General features: G+C 44.8%; 3 protein-coding genes across 3 annotated transcripts; 1 reads left to right on the top strand and 2 right to left on the bottom strand.

Annotated features, from left to right (window-relative positions):
• Positions 1 to 412: 412 nt before the first annotated feature.
• Positions 413 to 2,198, bottom strand: LOC103803938 (duodenase-1-like). The gene is made up of 4 exons (XM_009076520.1): positions 2,092 to 2,198; positions 1,539 to 1,680; positions 1,158 to 1,415; positions 413 to 586 (listed from the first exon to the last, which is right to left on the bottom strand). Exons 1-4 carry the CDS (start codon positions 2,196 to 2,198, stop codon positions 413 to 415), a joined length of 681 nt encoding a protein of 226 aa, XP_009074768.1.
• A 6,323-nt stretch (positions 2,199 to 8,521) lies between these two features.
• On the top strand, positions 8,522 to 9,466 carry LOC103803937 (olfactory receptor 4N5-like). Its single transcript, XM_009076519.1, is given in 1 exon segment — positions 8,522 to 9,466. A coding segment is annotated over 1 exon segment (945 nt).
• A 5,851-nt stretch (positions 9,467 to 15,317) lies between these two features.
• LOC103803936 (olfactory receptor 6Y1-like) lies at positions 15,318 to 16,253 on the bottom strand. The gene has a single exon (XM_009076518.1). The coding sequence runs from the start codon at positions 16,251 to 16,253 to the stop codon at positions 15,318 to 15,320; it is 936 nt and encodes a 311-aa protein (XP_009074766.1).
• Positions 16,254 to 16,903: the final 650 nt, after the last annotated feature.

Below are 16,903 nucleotides of genomic sequence, written 5' to 3'. Positions count from 1 at the left end.
TTCGGGCGGTGCGCTGGGGTCTGGTCAGTGCTGTGCTGTCCGAGCTCTCCCGGGACTGCAGTGGAAACCTGTAGTGCGTGTGCTACCTACAATCTCGCTCAGGCCCTCCCAAAAAGTGTCACCTCCTCATTCCCATGCATCCAATTCCCAAGAAGACTCCACACACAAGCAAGTCCGAACAGGCTTTTATAGATGGCCAGAAAGTAGAGCAGGAGTAAGCACTGTTGGGCAGCAGTGGGAGGAAGGGTATAATGGGAATCTGTGTACTTGGGACCTGCATTTTCTTCTTGGCATGGAGACATTCCTGAGTGCAGAAACCTGAGGGGACATCGCTGGCTATTTCAGCTGCCCCTAGAAACTTCAGAGCATCAACAGATGCTTGATGCACTGTGGAGAAGAGACACTGAGCATTTTAGTCAGAGGAGTCGGGGAGTTCTTGGAGCTCAAACTTCTGCAGCTGTTTATGTATCCAGCGTTCAAAATAGGAGACTCTGGTAAATACTTCAGGGAAGAGACTTTTTTGAAGTCCATGAGAAACAATGCCATGAGGCATCCCATTGCAGATTAATGGGCCACCAGAATCACCCTGTGAGGTAAAAAGATTGGGAAGCATCAGACATGCCATACCACAGCTCTCCCTGCCCTAAGGAACAAACTGTTCCTCTTCCCTCTCTGTGTGGAGAACCCTCTTCTTCCGAGCACCTCCCTCCCTCCAGACCCAGTTCTGCAGGGTTTGTAGCTGCCTCACTGCTCCTCTAAGCCCATCCATGAAGCAATTCAGACCTGAAGGCTATGTGAGATTCTAAAGTTGCCTTCATTCCCTGAAAGGAAGAGTACAGTCTTAGAACCTATTCCCACTGGACACAGGTGAATGTCTGAGCTGTGCCAGTAAGAATATGATGGAGGATTGACACAAGCTCTGCAGCCTGCTGGGGCACTGGCTGGGCTGGGTAGAATATCCCCGAGGAAGTACAAAGATAAATGATACTGAGGGTTGGGCAACTGCACCCAGTTCTGGGAGCACATCAGCTTCAGAGCTCCTGCAAGGAGCCTCAGCACATCATCCTGAAGAATCTGGTTCATTCCAGCAGCCTTCCACCATCACTTAAGAACCAACCTGAATGTCTACTCCCAAGCTTGGAGTCCAAAACACTTACCTTGGAAGTTGATTTTCTGCCACGCTCCTCACCAGCACAGATCATAGACTGATGTCTGTATCGTGTGAAAGAGCACTCACACACCTTGTCCTCCTGCACCTTCAGGTCCACCACCCTCATCACATCAGTCTTATCCCCTGTCACAGATGTTTGGCCCCAGCCAGACACTTCACATGTGGTTCCTGGTTTCACATCTTGGTTGTGCCTTGGCCCGCAGATAGGTTGCACATACTTAGTCCACTTGGCCTTGGGCTGCAGCTATCAGGCACAGAGAACATGGGGTTAGAGCTGGCAAAGGAATGGGAACAGTTCATGGCTTTGGCCAGGTGAGGCAAACCCATGAGGAGATCCCTTGGACAGCAAGGATGTGTGAGAGCATACCTTGAGCAGCATGATGTCATTTAGATAGGTTTCATCTGAATAGTCAGGATGGATGGCCCAGTGGCCAACATGGAACTGCTGCTGGGTTGGTTCTTGACTATTTATGTTGTGGGCTCCCAGGATCACAGTGATATTCACTTTCCTGCCAGGAAACACCAATGTGTTCCAGCTGCACTGATGACAGCAGCACAGCCCCCATAGCAAGTGGCTGGAGGGAGTTCTCAGCAAATTGCCCTCTGTAACCTCTGTTTCTGCCACAATTGGACTGAGGGTTCCCCACCACACCCTGACAGAGGTCTAAAGACAAAGGGGAAGTAGGGAATGGGAGGCACTGAGCTCTGAGCTATGAAAGGAACCATGGACCCGGAGATCCCTGCTGAGCATTCCTTTCCCAGGGGCACACAGGCCCTGGCAGAAAATTCCTGTAGCTCACAGAGCATAGCTCAGCTCACAGAGGTCCTGCTCTGCCAAACCAAGACTGAGGCTCTTCAGGACCATGTGAGACTTGACACAATCACACCTGGAAGAAAGACAGTCTTACCGTTTTCCATGCACACAGTGAGCTGCTGAGAGCACAGCATCTGGCTGAATCAGGAACCCTCCACAGCTAGAAGTGCGTGTCTTATCGCCTATTACATGCTGAATTCTTAGATAAGCCATGTAGGGCCTGGAATGGGGCTCAGCTTCCCTTCCACCAATGATCCTTCCTGAAAGAGTGATGAGAAGTGTTGCTATCACATATGCTGCTATTTCCCCTCCAGTTTGTTGCTGCATGAGGAGAGAGGCTCATCCTCTAATGTCCATATGCCAATGACACCAAAACCTTGCCTTCCTAGGCCTGTTCAAAGCATTGCTGATGCACAGTGGAGAGGAGGAGAAGCAGCACTGCCTGGGGATGATTAACCACACCAGACTCTGGGTGACTAAAATTCTGTCAAAGGACACTGCTCTGGTACCTGAAGGCATCACTGGTTTCAGGCACAGTCTGAACTGAGAGAGGAGAGTAGAAAGTAGGAGTGTAGAGATAGGAGAGGGCAAGGCAGGAACCAGATTTCCTGCTCAGCCTCCATTTCTGGCCTTGCATGTCCTTGTCTGAATCCCATCTATGCATACTCACCAGCCTCAGCCCATGGGAGAAGGAGACAAGCACTTGGGAGAAGAAGGAGTATCATCTTGTACTGCTGTCCTTGTGAACCAAAGCAGTTGTGATGGCCAGGCAAGAGACAGGTACAGAATGTCAATCTATCTGTGGTGTGCAGCTGAAACAGGAAACTTCACCCTGTTCTCAGCCCTCTCAGCCTCTGTCATTTGCTGCTTTTGCTCTCACAAACCCCAGACTGTGGCTTGCCGAGGGGTTCATGACACGTTCTCTGGCCTTAGTCCACCTCCTCCAACAACTGCAAAGATCTCAGCTCCTTCAGAGTACCCAGAGTGCCTAGAATGCAGGTGGCAGTGAGAGGAATGGGTTTGAGTGCATATCCTGTTTGAGGCCTTTGGAGAACCTCCTTGGATCCTGCATGTGGTTTGGTTAGGACTGGGGTATTTTTTTTCTTTTTATTCCCCTTGTCCCCTGATAACAATGGTGAGAGCTGCCCAGGGCCAGGCAGAGGTCCTGGTTCTTACCAGAGGGACTGAGTGCCATGAGAGGTGCCCTTGGGGTATCAGAAATCACTGATCAGAGCAGCTAAGGCACAAGGCCAATGGGAGACCCACAACCTCAAGCACTAGTGTTCTAGGTGGTCAGACAAGCCCATAGTGATGAGAAAAGTCTGATTTTCAGTTGGGAAGTCAGTCCATGGGCCCAGGTCCAGGTCAGCAGGTTCCATAGGCAGGTGCAAGTCTGGCTGAGACACAGGAATTGACTGCTCTGAGCATCAGAGAAATCCTGTCTTGAATGTAATTGTTTGATGTGCTGCAAAGCAGAGGCTGAACATGCAGCCATGATCTGTAGGTGCTCACAGGACCAGAACCTGAGCAGGAACTGGAGGCTAACTTACATGAAAACAATGACACATGGCCTGTACCTTGCCATGTGTGGAGTCAAGTGTACCAGATGGCTTTTAAAAATCTGAACTTCAGCAAAGTGAATCTAGGCACATCCTTCCACTGCTACAGAGTTCATAGAATGGTTTGGGTTGAAAGGGACATTAAAGATCATCTAGTTGCAATCCCTTGCCATGGGCAGGGACACCTGATAGATCACATACAACAGATTAGAACTTGCTTCCACCTCTCCCTCCCCTGACACTAGACCACAAGGCTCTTTCAGACAGGCAGTGCCCTCATCTCACACCTGTTATGTTCCCTGGAGGAATGTCAGCCTCTTCTTTTCAGCATTTGCAATGATTTCCACAGCTTTTCCCACTCCACTAGTGGCTGTAGGCAAAGGGAGAGTTCAGGCTGTGTGTCTCTTTCCTACAATCCAAGGCTCTTTCCAAGGCAGACACAAGTGTTCTTTGGTACCTGCATTTCCTGGGGATGCCATACAGGAAGTCAGGTAGAGTTTCTGTACTTGTCAACCAATTCTTTTAAGGTGGGTGCTAGGTACAATTTTAATTCAGCAATTCCAATCAAATCTGGTTTTTTCTTGTTCTTCCTTCCTTCCTTCCTTCCTTCCTTCCTGTCAAACTTTAACTACATATGTCTAGGCGGACTAAGCAACCTAATGTATATGTAACACCCTAAGAGATTAAATACAAAGAAAGGTTCTATTACAGGTGCACAGGTTTGGCAGAACAATCCCCCTTTTGCCCAGCACTGAATAAACAAATCCCTGCTACTCAGAGATACAAGTCAGTGAGTAGTTCTTTTCCAGACTTTTCTCAGCATCCGTTTGGTGACTGTGGCAGAGCATCTCTGCTCGGCTGCAGGATCCGCTGGAGTCTGGGACTCCCTTGGCATGCCCCGAGAGTTCTCGGATGGACTCCTAACTTCACCGGCTCCCTGCGGGAGCAGACAAGGAGTGACTGCTTGAAAGCGAAGTTATTTGTTTATGTTTATAGTTTGTTTGGTTTTGGTTTTGTTTGTTTTGGGTTTGGAGCCTAGGTTATTTGGGTTTCCGTAATCTCAGGCAGGGCGCTGTGCCACAGGTGACATTCCTGAGTTGGTACTTGGGGGTGGGGGCTAGAGTCCCCTCCGTGGGTTAAAATCCCACTTGGGGAGGGGTTCGAGTCCCCTTCGGTAGCTCTTAAGGCTTTATGACTTTTGGCGTGGAACTGAGCATTGGGATCACGGTGATGTATGTTGATGTGCTTTTTTTCTTTAAGAGCTAAGCCCGAGTGGCAGAGGGAATGTGGCATTAACGTTCCCCCAGAAGACTCATTCGTGTTAGCTTTAAAAAAAATAAAAGAAAAAAGAACTTGTGGGTTTGAGAGGATGGGGATAGATTTTGTGAACTGCATGTATATTGAAAACAGCACCAACAGAAAGAACAATGCTTGTCAAAATGCTCCCAGATGGGTAACAAATATGTGATCTACAAAATCAGATTGTGATGTTACCATGCCTAAAAAGCTGCTTGTTGATAAACCGGACACTTATCATACTGTAATGGAGAAAGCTCCTGTGTGAGTTACATAGGAAAGAAATGGAGGGGAAGAGTGAATCATAAGAAAGTGCACTCAGTGATTGCAGCAGCGAGTTGTGTGCAGTGGCATCTCATAACTGGGAAAAGGTGGAGAGTAAGTGAGGAAGGATGTGGCAGAGGATTAAAAGGGATGAAAGTAGCTATTGAGGTAAGAGATGCTGACACCATGGTGCAGGATGCTTTGACAGTTAGTGTAAGAAACAGGCTGGTTAAGACTGCCCCACCGGCCTATAAGAATGTGATAATGGTCCTCCTGATCAATGAGACAGGGAACCCCCTTCATATGGTAATCAAGAAAGTTCAGCAATTAGGCGACCTTGGAGAATGGAGCCCCAAGGGAAGTGCAGGAAATCGGGATACCTGAGGCAATTCTAAAGGTAGTGAAGCTCAGATTTCTCGAAAGGACATGTTCACAGCTTTACTACAGACAGGATGCTGTGTCCCAAGATAGGACTGATGGTGTTCTGATCCCTGACTTGTGGAAAATGTGTAAATAAAGGGGTTGAATAAAAGTAACAGGAGAGTGTAAATTTCTAAAGCATATAATTCAGTATAGTGTTTATTTTTTATTTCAGTTTGCTTGGAAAAGAGAAAGGCAATGTAAGTCATCTCAGGATGAAGTAATTGCCTGACTTCACAAACTTCACAACAACAACTTAATACAAAGTGGTTAATTGCATTTGGCAATGTTGTGTTTGTTTAGTCCCCTCCAGGGAACTTGTCTGTGTATAATTGGAACCTTTTTTTGTGATTAAAACACTGGAGAAACAGAGTTAATGAAACTTCATTTGCACTTCTACAGATTTTGCTCCAGGGAGCTAATCTACTTTCACCTCTGTAAAGAGAGAACTGTTTTATTGTTTCAGTCCTTGAAAAGGCAATAAACATTTCTTTTTCAAAAAAAAAAAAAAAAAGCTTAATTACTCTAATACAGTAACAATAGTGTGATTAGCCTGACCGACTCTAATGGACATTGCACTTCAAATGGTTAAAGCTTTTAAATTCATGCCTCTTAAAGATGTTTTAATCTGTGCTCCAAGAAGAAAGAGACATCCAAAATCAAAGAAAGAAAGGGAGGGAGGGAGGGAGGGAAGGAGGGGCAGGGTGGGGGAAGTAGTTGAATTTATTTCTTTTACCCTTCTTGAAAGTATGTATCCTTGTCAGTGGCATATGGAGAACTCGTCCTGAATATTCTTAAAGCATAGAAAAATTAAGTGATCTGGAGAATTCTAGGTGATGGCTTTCCATCCTGTGCATTCCCAGATGAGAATGTCAATGGAACAAGGGAAGTCAGAGGTTGTGGGGTGCATTTGTTTCCCAGAAGCAAAGATTTCCATTTAAAAAATAGGCTCTAATGTGTCTCTAGAGGTCATCTGGTCGGGGAATAATGTATGTTAGAATAAAAAGTTCAGAAATACTAACCAATAATTATAAATAAATCCTTACACCTTGGAGCTTTTCCTAAGCTCCCCTGGGCATCCAAGTGAGCACTTCAGAGCCACAGCTGATGCCACAGTGCTGTAACCTTCACCCTTGGAGCCAGAAACAACCAGCACACCCTGAAGAGATGAGAGCAGTATCTAGAGGGGGCAAAGAGACAAACTCTCCTCCAGCCTCTGGCACACAATGTTCTCCTCTGTCAGCAGGTGATGAGTGAGGCAGCTCAGGCCACGTACAGCCTGGGCACCTCTGGTGCTGGTGCTGGCACTGGAGCAAGGCTGCAGCCAGCAGAAGGGTAAGGGTTCACAGGCAGCTGAGAAATTAAATATCAGACAGTTTATACCCACTTGCAGCACAACGAGCCCTTCAGTTGTCTGTGGATGGAACAAGGAGATGGAAAAAAAAAAAGAATGTCAAGAAATGTTTTAAGCACAAGGCATGACATGGAATTTTGACTCTTGACAAAGATTAAGACAAGCAGAAAGTGACATAAGGAGGTTTTTTTCCTCTTATTTGTTTTTATTATTTTCTTACTTTTCTCTTTTTACTTTTACTTAGTCTGAATTTTACTGCTTCTTATCACTTTCTCTTCCCATATATGTTTTTATGTTGGATGTTTTTGTTTCCACTGTCAAGATGGATTTCATTTCTCACTGGTCTCTCTAAGGGAATGAAACTAAAACTGTTCTAAAACTAAATATTCCTTACAGGTCTGAGAATTTTCTCCCCCCTAAAGCATTTGCAGTGTGCTCTTCTGTCTACCTCAGCATTGCTGGTGAAGTTGCCAGTGCAGTAACGTGCAGATGACATCATGCAGACAGAAATTTCATCTTTATAGCAAAATGGAAGAAAAGAGTTAAAAAACTGGAGACAAAAACTTACATGATTTTCTCCTGACACAAAAGAAGAAATAGAAGGAATGAAATAATTTAGACAAATGGACTTTTAAAAGAAATCTGAACAATTTGTTTTTCTTTTTTCATGAGGGACCTGGCACCATCCACGGTTCTATTCAAAATGTGAACAAAATTATTTGATATAAGCTTTTTCCCATCCTGCCATCACACTGACCCATGCTGGGTTTATTTCGAGAGATATTTAGGTAACTGTGGGGGTTTATTTGTCCCGTGCTCTGTTGACTTAACTGGAAAATCCGACACCTCAGCCTCACAGCCTCTGCAGGGTTTGTCTGGAAAAAGATGAAAGGCTGAATGTGATCAGGACAACCTGAGCTACCCTAAAGGACAACTGAGGAAAAGGGAATATTTTGGAAAAATCTTCAACTGATGCGTAATAGAAAAAATTCAGGATGGAATTAGCCGTTCCCTGGGCTGACTGTACTGACTGAAATAAAAAGGGATTTTAAAGATTTTAATTGCAAACAACTTTGCAGCTGTCAGATGAATTCACCTGAGGGATCCATAAACCTTCTTTCAGATGTGAGTGATCTATAAACTTGGGGTTTTTATTATCAGAGGATGTGATTTAGGTTAATTGTGTAATTTTAGAGTAGACTTTGTTTAGCTCTGTTTAGCTTTGTACTCTAGAATGAAATCTCTTTGCCCTGGAAGGAACTGCTTTGGCCAGCTGGAGAGGGAGTAGACATGACTAGTTCAGATAAATCACAGAACTTAGCCTCCCTGTGGCAGAACGGACTGATGTCTTCGGACCTAAAATCCATCCAGGTGCCCTTTTCCAGGGCACAAAAATAACAAAAGCATCGGACGAAATGTGAACATTTCCAATTTACATTTTCAGTAAAAGGCTCAAGGCAGTGGGAATCTGAATTACAGGTTTTCGAAGTATTTTACCATTAGGAGTACCCTGAGACCTGGAAATGGGAAAAGGACATTTTAGGCAATCTAAATATGCCCTAAACTGTTTAAACATTTTTGTACTCATCTGTTTTTGGTGTTTTTCCCATGATTACTGTCTTTCAGGGTTCTGCAGAGTGAAAATGGAGCATGAAAACTATACAGTGGTTACAGAGTTTATCCTCTTGGGAGTGTCTCAAAGCCATGAAGTTCAGATGATTCTCTTCTTCATCTTCCTGTTTTTCTATATGATCATTTTGCCAGGCAATGCCCTCACCATTTTTGCAATTTGAGGGGATTCCCAGCTGGGATCACCCATGTATTTTTTCCTGGCCAATTTGGCATTCTTGGATATCTGTTACTGTTCTGTTACCCCCCCCAAAATGTTGGCTGACTTTTTCTCACACCCTAAGACCATCTCCTATGGTGCCTGCATGGCACAGCTTTTCTTCCTCCACTTCCTGGGAGCTGCTGAAGCTTTTCTGCTTGCAGCCATGGCCTATGACCGTTATGTAGCCATTTGCAAACCTCTGCACTACTCCAGGCTTGTGAGCAGGGGAGTGTGCTGTGTCCTGGTTGGAGCTGTTTGGGCTGGGGGCTTCATCCATGGCATCATTCTACTTGCTCTCAGCATCCACCTCCCCTTATGTGGTCCCAACATCCTGGACAACTTCTTCTGTGACATCCATCAGCTGGTCAAGTTGGCCTGTGCCAACACTTACATAGTGGAGCTGTTGATGTACCTCAACAATGGAGTTCTTGCGATTCTGTGCTTTACACTTCTCCTCCTTTCCTACACTCTGCTGCTGCTGAAGCTCCGGATACAGTCCTCCAAAGTGACTTCCACCTGTGTTTCCCACATCATTGTGGTTTTTGTCATGTGTGCTCCAGGTGTCTATGTCTATGGATTACCTTTCCAGACTGTTCCAATGGAAAAAGTTGTTGCTGTTTTCCATACAGTCATTTTCCCTTTGACTAACCCCATGATCTATACCCTGTGTAACAAGGAGATCAAAGGCTCTATATGGAAGATGCTCAGCAAACACATGCCCTGGTGTGGAAATTTGAAAAACAGTAGTTTGAAGTAGCTATGTGAAAGCCTTGTAAGTTTTGTTTTGTTGTTGATGCAATTTGCTTAGGAACAACTTCATCCTGTACATTATGTAGAAATATACATTAAGCATACTTCAAATCATTTTCTTCTAATTATCAGAAAGCCTTAGGGTGATGCTAAAACCTTTATGGAATAACTTTGAGGAGAACTTCACTGTGTAAAAGAATTAACCCAGCTGCGCTATAAAGTTCTACTATTCAAATTCTGTATCTCTGCAGAAATGAGCTGGTAGGTATGAAGCATTTATAGAATTACTACTGAACTTCTGGTCCAGATGTAAACAGATAAAATCAGGTAACACACATGTTGATTCAAGGTTTCAGCTTACACTTGAATCTCTGACTGTTGATACCTCTGCTGTTTGACCCTTATACCACTCTGCTCCTGAATGAGTCGACTGCTTCTCCACAAAGGGAGAATTGTGCAAGTCACTGGTTGATCTAGCTTGTAGTCAAGCTTTGTCTTTTCATACAGCAGAGGTAGGTCACTGAAAGCTGGAACTGGAAGACAACTATCAATTAAAAATCAAAGGCAATGTGGACAGTCTTACGGTAGGTACAAGTGACAGAATTTGTCTATCCAGGTGTAGATATCTACAGCAGCAGAGTAAGTCACCTAGAGGATTCCTGTGTAATTGATGAGCGTTTCTAGTGAGCAATTTGGCCAACCTACTTGTATTGTTTATTTTGGGAAGAAGTAAATCAAGCCTTAGGCATTTTTATCTCGCCCCTGATATTCACTCTGTAATCAACTTAGTTTCATTACAAGGTGGAACTACAGAATCATAAAATCTCTCACGTTGGAAGGGATCCATAAAGATTGTTGAGTCCAACTCCCTACTCCTTGCAGGATTAGCTAAAACTAAATCCTATGATGCTCCTTTGACCCTGACAAGCTTGGTGTCATGCCCACAGATTGGTCACTGGAACAGGCTCTCCAGGAGTTATCCTTGTCAGCCTTGGGAAATCATTTACCCAAACCATAGCCGGAGTGGAACAGTACCATTGGTACTGGGCTTTTGGGAAAAAAACAGTCCAGTAGTTACAAACACAGGATATGGCCAGGATGGAAACTTACTGAGGGCCAAACCCAATCATCTTGTGACCCTATAAACACCAGTCCTGTAAGGCCCTTGGAGCTCTCCTGGGCTGCAGGGGCTGTGCCAGCACCTCCCTCAGAGTGAGCACCTCTGGGAGCGCAGGAATCCTCGATCTGTGGCACTCCGAAGGCCATCAGTTGTGCTGAGGCCTGGGCTGATCTGATTTTCTTGTGTGCACTGTACCTCTGCAGTAAGTACCAGACTGACCCTTGCCATTGAACTCTGTTCAATTGCACTTTCCCAAATATATATTAAAACCTGCTTTAAGCCAATACCGCCGATGGTGATTTTTTAAGTGGCTCAAACAATTCATTCATGACACTCTCTCAGTGAAGAAACTTTCCCTAAGGTCAAGTCTGAACTTCCCCTGGCACAACTTCATTCCCTTTGTCTGTGTCCTGTCAGTGGTTACCAGGGAGGAGATCAGCACCTCCCCTCCCTCCCCTGTTGAGGAAGTTGTGGACTTCAGTGAGGTCACCTCTCAGCTTTCTCTTCTCCAAGCTGAAAAAACTAAGTAAGCTTTGCCCTCGATGCCTTTCCCCATTAAGGTCATCTCTGTGTTACCAACCCTGTGCCCAGCACAAATCCAAAACATAGCCCCATACTAGCCACTGGGAAGAAAGTTAACTCTGCCCCAAAATCAGCATATTCCACCCTTCCACCCATTTACATCGTGCTCAGGTCCCACACTATTGAACACAACTTCATTAACCACCATCCCCTTCCCATTCTTTGATATAACACACAGATACTGTTCCCTTAGTCTATGGACTGCCTTGCAAAGGGTCCATAAAATGTCCACAAAATGTCTGTTGAATTCATCTAGTCCATGACTTTGGGCTCCATCTGTTCTGGTGGTTGCCCAGTACAGAAGAGCTGTGTGTGGGGAGTTACTATGCATCAAAGCCACCTCAGGTCATGTTGCAGCTGTGCTGCAACTGCTTCTTTTACAGTTTCTCCTCCACTGGTCAGGTGGCTCCTGGTCTAGTAATTCCTGTAACACACAACTCAAACCATAGCTTAAGCAATTTAAATGCACATCCATTACAGTCTCCACTTTTGGACCAGGTTATCTGGTGTAACATTGCAACAAACTCCTTCCCTTGTTCCCAGCCTGGCTAGCAGCAAGGGGCCCCTGCTAGAGTCCCCCATTAGCAGGGACAGCTGCTTCACCACGGTCTGCAAGGGAATCTTCACTTCCCCTGCTCCAGCGTGGGGTCCCACCCATGGGACACAGTCCTCCTTGAACTCCTCCAATGTGGATCCTTCCCATGGCCGCAGTGCTTCACAAACTGCTTCAGCATGGGTCCCCTGTGAGGTCACAAGTCCTGCCAGCAAACCTGCTCCAGCATGAGCTTCTTATGGGTCCCATCCTCCCTCAGGCACCCACCTTCTCTGGCGTGAGGTCCTCCATGTAGGTGAATCTCGGCTCCACTGTGGACGCGTTATCAGGTCACAGTCTGTTCAACTCAAGTTCACACCAGACTTCCAGCCGGCCCAGTACAGCAGCACAGAAACATTATCAAAGCCCTGGCCCTCTGCCAGCCCAGGCACATCCCCATGGCTATTATCAAAGTGTTCTCAGGCACAATACAGCAGGGTGATAAGGAATACAGCAAGCAGCAAAAGCAAAAATCAACCACTAATGAGCATTAGACTCTTAATATACACTCAGGAAAGTAAAAAGTGAGCCCCATGGAAAGCACAGGAATGTGCTCATTGCCAGGTGAAAAGCATTAACGTCTATAAACGCAATCCAGCACATCCCAATCACATCTGTCTTGATCTTGAACCCTTTGAGCCCCATGCTGGGCCCCAAAAAAGGCTGTGGTGTTCTAACCCTAGGCAGTCACCAAACACCACACAGCCACCCACTCACTGCCTACCAACAGGCTGGGGGAGAATATCAGAAGGGTAAAAGCTAGAAAACTCACAGGTTGAGATAAAGACATTTTAATAGGGAAAGCAAAAGACAAGCATGCAAGCAAAGCAAACCAAGGAATTAATTCACTGCTCCTCACAGGCAGGAAGTGTTCAGCACTTCTGGGAGAGCAGGGCCCAGCACGGGTAACAGTGACTTGGGAGGACAAACACCATCACTCCAAATGTCCTCCTCTGTCTCCTTCTTCCTCCGACTTCATATACTGAGCATGATAATAGGGAAAGCAAAAGACAAGCATGCAAGCAAAGCAAACCAAGGAATTAATTCACTGCTCCTCACAGGCAGGAAGTGTTCAGCACTTCTGGGAGAGCAGGGCCCAGCACGGGTAACAGTGACTTGGGAGGACAAACACCATCACTCCAAATGTCCTCCTCTGTCTCCTTCTTCCTCCGACTTCATATACTGAGCATGATGACCTATGGTATGGACCTTTGGGTCTCTTGAACCCTTTGAGCCCCATGCTGGGCCCCAAAAAAGGCTGTGGTGTTCTAACCCTAGGCAGTCACCAAACACCACACAGCCACCCACTCACTGCCTACCAACAGGCTGGGGGAGAATATCAGAAGGGTAAAAGCTAGAAAACTCACAGGTTGAGATAAAGACATTTTAATAGGGAAAGCAAAAGACAAGCATGCAAGCAAAGCAAACCAAGGAATTAATTCACTGCTCCTCACAGGCAGGAAGTGTTCAGCACTTCTGGGAGAGCAGGGCCCAGCACGGGTAACAGTGACTTGGGAGGACAAACACCATCACTCCAAATGTCCTCCTCTGTCTCCTTCTTCCTCCGACTTCATATACTGAGCATGATGACCTATGGTATGGAATATCCCTTTGGGTCACCTGCCCCAGCTGTGTCTCCTCCCAGTCTCCCCTGCACCTCCAACTTCCTTGCCAGCCTGGCAGGATGAAAAGCAGCAAGGGCTTTGGCTCTGTGTCAGCACTGCTCGGCAAGAACAAACACATCTCTGCATTACGAACCCTGTGCTCAGCACAAATCCAAAACATAGACCCATACTGGCCACTGAAAGTCAACTCTACTCCAGCCCAAACTCGAACATGGGGCACGAACTGTATGGGAACCCAGCTGGGTCAGCTGACCAAAGGGATAATCCAGACCATATGGCATCATGCTCAGCAATAAAAAGTGGGGAAAGGAAGGAGGCAGAGAGGATGTCCAGAGTGATGGCATTTACCTTCTCAACTAACAGTTACTTGTGATCCCTGTTTTCCTGGAGATGACTGAATGTAAAGGCATATGTTACAGATAAATAGAATAAATATCCTCTAGGGTGATAATCCATGTCCATGGGTAGTAAAGGAGCCTAGGGTAGTTTGCTTAGATGTCTAATCAGATGTTAGACTTCAGTGTCTAACTTTTAGGTACTTTTGGAGGAATGCATATCAAGCTATATCTGTGGCTCCCAATCTCAAGTGCAAAACTGAAGAACTACTGGATTTTTTGGCTCCTTTTCAAAAGGAAATATGTATAATCATATTGTGTTAGTTACCTATTTTCTCATAGCAAATTTTCTGCTAATACTTGGAATACAGGCAGCACCTTACATTTCTGCTGAATGCTCCCCATTGAGGTTAACTTAAAGCTGTTCTTGACACTTCTCCATAACATTGTGCTCAAGTTCTCAAAAAGGGCTGTTTGAATCAGTTGTATCTGTGACAACAGTACACACACACAAGTTCTCCCAGCAAGTGCCTTAAGGTTTCTTTCCTGGAAAGCTACGTTTCATGAATTGCAAGATCTGAAAAGGCAAAAAGCTAGTACAGAGCAGGGAATATCAGAAACCATGGTCTCAGTCTTAAACTGACATTTAACATCATATAGAGATGCACTCAGCTGACAGATTTATTTGTGCATTTGTTTTTACAGAACAATGAAAATTTTGAAGCACTGTGATATTCTGACCACAGAGCAGTCTTCTTAGAGGCACCATTTTACCAAGTGAGACTTCTAACTGATAATCAGATTTTCTCAGAGATGGTCAGTAATTTAACACAGATGCATCAGCTCTGTCTCTGGACTTCTTCATAAGATCATGACTCCTGCTGGAATACTGCTGGATCCAAGGCTCATGCAGCCTGCAGGCACAACAGAGTTATGTCTGAATTTATACATGGAGCAAATTCTTTGGTGTGCAATAAGATTATTCAGGGTCCTGTTGTGAACCAGAAACAGAGGCCAAGTGCCAGTGCAGCTGTACCATGTGAGTAGCACGGGCTGCTGACACTATACTCCCTCTACTGCTGTATTAGAAAAGTCTCCTCCAGAGGACAGTTCATTTTATCCTGCATCAGGTGTCTAAGAATGTTAAAATTACTTGTCCTTTTCCACTGCCTGTTTCTTTCAAGGGATAATAACAGAACCTCAGAGCAAATAAATCAGATGTAGATACCTTTTTTTTTTTACATGCATTTTACAATGTTTTCTGGACCTAGTAATCTCTCTAGGGCAAATAAGTCTGGTGTCAGTTTCTAGCATTGCCAAACCTTCTCTTTAAAACTGGAGCAATCATCTGGAGACTTCTAAGAAAGGGTGACAGCACAGAATCTTAGGGGGGAAACAAGCAAAAAAATCACCCCAACCCTCTTAACCCAAAGCTGTAGTATAGACATAGGACTACCTTAGATATGTTAAGGTCTACTTCAATAAATATGAGCACTGTGTGCACGAATAGGAGAGTTTCACTTCGGCATGGATTCGGCATGGTCTGTTCATGAGCATTTAGTTCATGAGCAAAGCCTCTTCTCCAGAAGTCATTAGTTGATTTCTTAGGTGTGCCTTGTGCAAGTAAAGGTCTTTCTCAGGGCAAACCTGACTTCTTTGTTTCTAAGGCAATATATGAGAGGATTCAGAAGTGGCACAACAACTGTGTACAGGACTGATACCAACTTGTTAGCCTTGTAGGTATACATGAGCTTAGGATGGGCATAAGTGAAAAGAGTGGTGGAGTAGAACAATATCACTACAGTCAAGTGGGAGCTGCAGGTGGAAAAGGCCTTTTGCCTCCCCTGAGAAGAAGGGATCTTCAACACAGTGAACATGATGCAAATATAGGAGGCCACCACGGTACACAGAGGTACCATGATGACCATCAGAGCCAAGATGAAGTCCACGAGCTCAGCCAAAGAGGAATCGCTGCAGGAGACGTTCAGTAGGGGCGAAATATCACAGAAATAATGATTAATTTTGGCTACATCACAGAAGGAGAGCTGACCTATAAAGCTCATCTTGATGGAAGAAGTGGTCAAACCACACATCCAACAGCCAGTTGTCAAATGAGCACAGAACTGATGATTCATGATGAGTGGATACCTGAGGGGTTTGCATATGGCCAGGAAGCGATCATAGGCCATAACAGCTAACAGAATATACTCAGTACAAACAAAAGTCACAAAGAAATACAACTGTGTCATGCACCCCTGGAATGAGATATGTTTGTCTTGAGAGAGGACATCTATGAGCATCTTTGGCTCAATGACAGAAACATACCAGATCTCCAAGAAAGACAGATTCCCTAGGAAGAAATACATAGGTTTTTGCAGACTCTGGTTAGTATGGATGATGAGAATGACAAGGAAGTTTTCCAACACAGTTAATAAATAAGCCAGAAGTAAAGCAGAGAAGAGAAGCAGCTGCAGTTCAGTAGTGGTGGGAAAACCCAGGAGAATGAAATACATGACTTCGGTTTCATTGCTCCTAGCCATTCTGTAGGAGAAAGATGAGCCTTATCCACCTGCAATAAATGAATACAATGAAACCTAACTACACAGGTTTAAATTCATAGCAATATGTTACACCACCACTTAAAGATACGTAAATGTTCAGGCATTTTGTTGCTGGGATTTTAGAAACGAATTTTGTGAAATTTATCCCCTCAATTCTGAATTTTCCTTTTAAAAATGAAAGCATGCTTTTTACTTTAATCTTCATGGAGATAAATATGCATTACGAGTCCTGTCTCAGCTCAGACACAGGTCTAAAGTAAGCCAGGTGAATCATGCTATCGTATTGTGCATCCACTATAAAGAAATGATAGGTTATGATAGATGGATAGACATTCACATTGCCAATGCTTTAGTTTCTACATCTAAACATTTCCAAAGTTATACTACGTATGTCCCATGAACAGTGAGGGAAATGCAAAGTACCACAAGGATATATTCAATTTGGTATTAAAAACACCCTCCAAACCCTCCAATCTGAAAGAGCCCATTAGAGGATTCTGTGCCTAGCTCTGAGGAAACTTACATCTACATAAAACTTTTTGAGATAAAAGGTGCACAGAACATCCCACACACAGCGAGAGTGCAAGTGAATTATAATTCTGGGTCTGGTCAGTTCATAGCTAACTCTG

The sequence above is a fragment of the Acanthisitta chloris genome, unplaced genomic scaffold, assembly GCF_000695815.1.
Source record: "Acanthisitta chloris isolate BGI_N310 unplaced genomic scaffold, ASM69581v1 scaffold5416, whole genome shotgun sequence".
In the NCBI taxonomy this organism is placed as follows: Eukaryota; Metazoa; Chordata; class Aves; order Passeriformes; family Acanthisittidae; genus Acanthisitta; species Acanthisitta chloris.
This window is presented reverse-complemented; position numbering and strand designations above follow the sequence as displayed.